A 3,298-nucleotide genomic window follows, 5' to 3' on the forward strand; every position below is an offset into this window, starting at 1 on the left:
TTATAAAGGAAACTTGTGTCCAAAAAGAGAACTGGGTCCTCAATTTCAGCCTAGTTTCTGCCTTCTTTCTTGTCTATTTAGGTAGAAAACACTGTCCATATGTCAAACATAAAATGTGCAATGTATCCATCACTTGGATTCATTTGGATGTACATGTTGGATTTATATGGCTAATGTTGATGTAGTAAGCAAGATCATCTGAAAAAAAGTATGAGTAATATGTTATAATTTTATTTCAATATTTACCATTTCATATCAAAGTCTGGTTAAAGGTCGTTAAAATGGGTTTATTTTATAGTCTACTAAAATCTTTCCATATTCCTTCACATTTCGGGAGTCTCTTCAGTGAACGTACCAGCTTTACGTTTGTGGTGTTCTGGTGTGGATTTTGTAAACAGGCCATACAGACTTTTCTTAAATGTTTGATCTAGCAGAAGGGTTATGACTGGATCTAAACTACTCTTAGCAGCAGCAAGACAAGTAAGGAAATTTTTAATTTCCACTAGATAGTTTAACCTTGGACAGTCATTATTTGTAAGCAGTACATAAAAAATTGGCCTAAAAATATGATATGGAAGAAAGCAGACAGTTAATATCATCTGTATGACAAGAATGTTTCTTTTCACTGTTCTGTAAATTAGGTGTTTTTCTCCAATACAGGTATTTTTTTGTATTTTACTCAGATGTCTGGTAAGAGAATAGTATGACAACAAAACAGTCATAAAAGATACAAAAAAACATGCAGTGGCAAGAGAAGCTGCAATCATTGCAGTAAATTCACCAGCTTCTACCCTGATGTTGTAGCAGCTATGAAATCCTTCTGGAGCCCTTGCCTGGACATTATATGTTATAGCTGTTACGGTTATGCAGAGCACAGTAAGCCATATAATGATGCACAAATATTTAGCAAATTTTGGCTGACGAAACTTTTCAAGTACACATCTGTAAAAGTTTTCATTAACTGCTTGAGAACATTGTGTGTCACTATTTTTCTTCAGTGTTGCATACTGACTTAGAGCAGTTGAACATAAAATTATAATCGTAACATACATACTGACGTGCATAATGAGAGTCCCAAGGTGATTTGCTATTCTACATGCGACAGAGTCGTAAGTCCATTGGTACCCTCTTGCAAAATACGCAGCCAGAAAAGGCATAGTGCTACATACAAGTAAATTTGCAGTTACAAGGTTTACCAGGTAAATGTATTGTGTTCTTTTTGTGGGTGCTCGCCTTGAAAGTAGCCAGGCAGAGAGAATATTTCCAAAACTTCCAGCAGGAAATAGGAAAGAGTAGATGACTGGTAGAGCTACAGTAGTAGCTAATGATGGCTGAAGAAGGCATGTTGAATTTCTCATTTATGCCGGTATTTCTTGAATGAATGGTCAGAGCTGAAACACAATTAAAAGAATTATTCTTCTGTAATGTGCATCTAACATCTTTTATATTTTTTGCTCTTATTTTAACTGTTCCTTTTTCTCCCCTACTTTTCAGTGTTACTAACTGCTGTTTGTCTTCTGGGGCTATCATCTTGAGTTTGCACGAGGTTACTGCTTGGGTGTTCTCTTCCACTGAGATTTTGTGAAGGAAAGTCATCTGGTGTTAAACCCCAAAGATTTTACATGCATAGAATGAAATAAAATAAATGAGGAAACAGAAGATTCAAGCTAGGGTCTGACAATAACTTGTGTGGTCTTGGTTTATTTCTCAATCTTTTGGAAAATCTGTAACCTACTTCGGAAACCACCTCTAGACTATTTTAGATTAAATAAGCAAAGCAAGTGCAAAGTATTACTTTAATTGCCGAAATGCAGAGGAGTACCCTGTACCTCCATATAAGTACAAACTAAACTGTGCATGATGCAGGAATCTGGGTAGATGCATTTATTTTGTACTGATGTCTGTATCTAATGTTAGTTTGTTCAGAGCTCTAATCTTAGATGTACTTTTTGCATAAACAATTCAATCTGTATTTTTAAACATACAAAATGGTTGTTGAAAACTGCAATATATTTATATTTTCCAAGTTCAGTTTTCAATCTTTTCTCAATTTCCAGGCTGCAAACAGGAACCAAAGTTCTATACAATGACTGGCATTTCAGCTTACTAAATTGTAGTGAAGAGAGATTTTCTTGTATGGATACTACTTTAGTGAAGTGTATCCTAGCTAGGTTTTGTTCCATATAAAACCATATGGAAAAAAAATAACAGATTTCAAACTTACAGACTGGTAATAATTTCTTTTTAGACAGCTGTAAGCAAATGAACTGAGATGCCAAAGAGGGTTCTATGATAAAAAGCCCAGACACCAAGTTGATTAGATAGCAAAAAGTTGTAAAAGTCATATTTAAAAATTATGCTTTGACATCTTGCAAATTAAACTTTTATAGCTGTTGCATTTCAGTGTACATTAAGTCCCTTATGGATTGTTGAACCAAAATGTATTAAATTCTTTTATTACAATGAGTTACATTCACAAAGTAATTGTTTAATTCAGTCATTTAGAAGTCTAATGATCATTTTTGTGTCAATGCCTAAACAACAAAGTAGTAGTTTTAAGCTTACCTATGCAAGCTGCAGTCACCTTTCTTTGCAGAGAGGAAATTTTTCTGTCTGATGTCCTTTTTATCTCCACTGCTCCAATGAAAAGGATGATAACTGAATCTGGAAAGCACAGTTAAGAACAATATCTCTCTGACATAAGCAGGTTTTCAAAATGTACACTTTTCTTTTACAGTCTCAAAAGGCAGCTAGGCATTTAAAGTTCAGGCAAGATGATGTTGTCTATGCAAAAAAGACTTCAAAATTACATCAGGATGCAGCTCCATTAGAGAAATAAAAAGAATAAGATAGTGTGGAAGAGTGATTGTAACAGTCCTTTGGTCAGGCAGGTATGGCACAGAAGCACCTTACAATCCTTTATATAGTGCTTTCCTCTTTGCGGGCTGGAGGGATTGTTACTGTCGTTCTCTTTAGGACTGCCTCCTTTCCAGAATGGGGGTGGGGGAGAAAGTTGCTATTTTATGCATGAAAACTTGTATTTTCAATGACATTAAACTGTTCTTCAGCTCCAAGAGCTATCACAAAGCTGACTATCTATTCCTGAAGCCTGCATTCAGTAATACTGTATCCATGTCTGTCCTCATACGAGTGACCAAATAAACACATCTCCTATGTCTAGTCAGGTGATGCATGGTGTAGAAGCAATTTACAGCTGATGTGTTCTAGGCATCAGTTAGGGAAAACCAACTCTGTTTCTGAGAAATACAGTATCTTACACAAACCATGCAGAATGGTT

General features: G+C 35.4%; 1 protein-coding gene across 1 annotated transcript; it reads right to left on the reverse strand.

Moving 5' to 3' along the window:
* Window positions 1-323: 323 nt before the first annotated feature.
* Window positions 324-1,358, reverse strand: GPR82 (G protein-coupled receptor 82). The gene has a single exon (XM_010285129.1). It carries the CDS (start codon window positions 1,356-1,358, stop codon window positions 324-326), a length of 1,035 nt encoding a protein of 344 aa, XP_010283431.1.
* Between the last annotated feature and the right edge of the window lie 1,940 nt (window positions 1,359-3,298).

Source organism: Phaethon lepturus, unplaced genomic scaffold, assembly GCF_000687285.1.
Source record: "Phaethon lepturus isolate BGI_N335 unplaced genomic scaffold, ASM68728v1 scaffold5560, whole genome shotgun sequence".
Classification (NCBI taxonomy): domain Eukaryota; kingdom Metazoa; phylum Chordata; class Aves; order Phaethontiformes; family Phaethontidae; genus Phaethon; species Phaethon lepturus.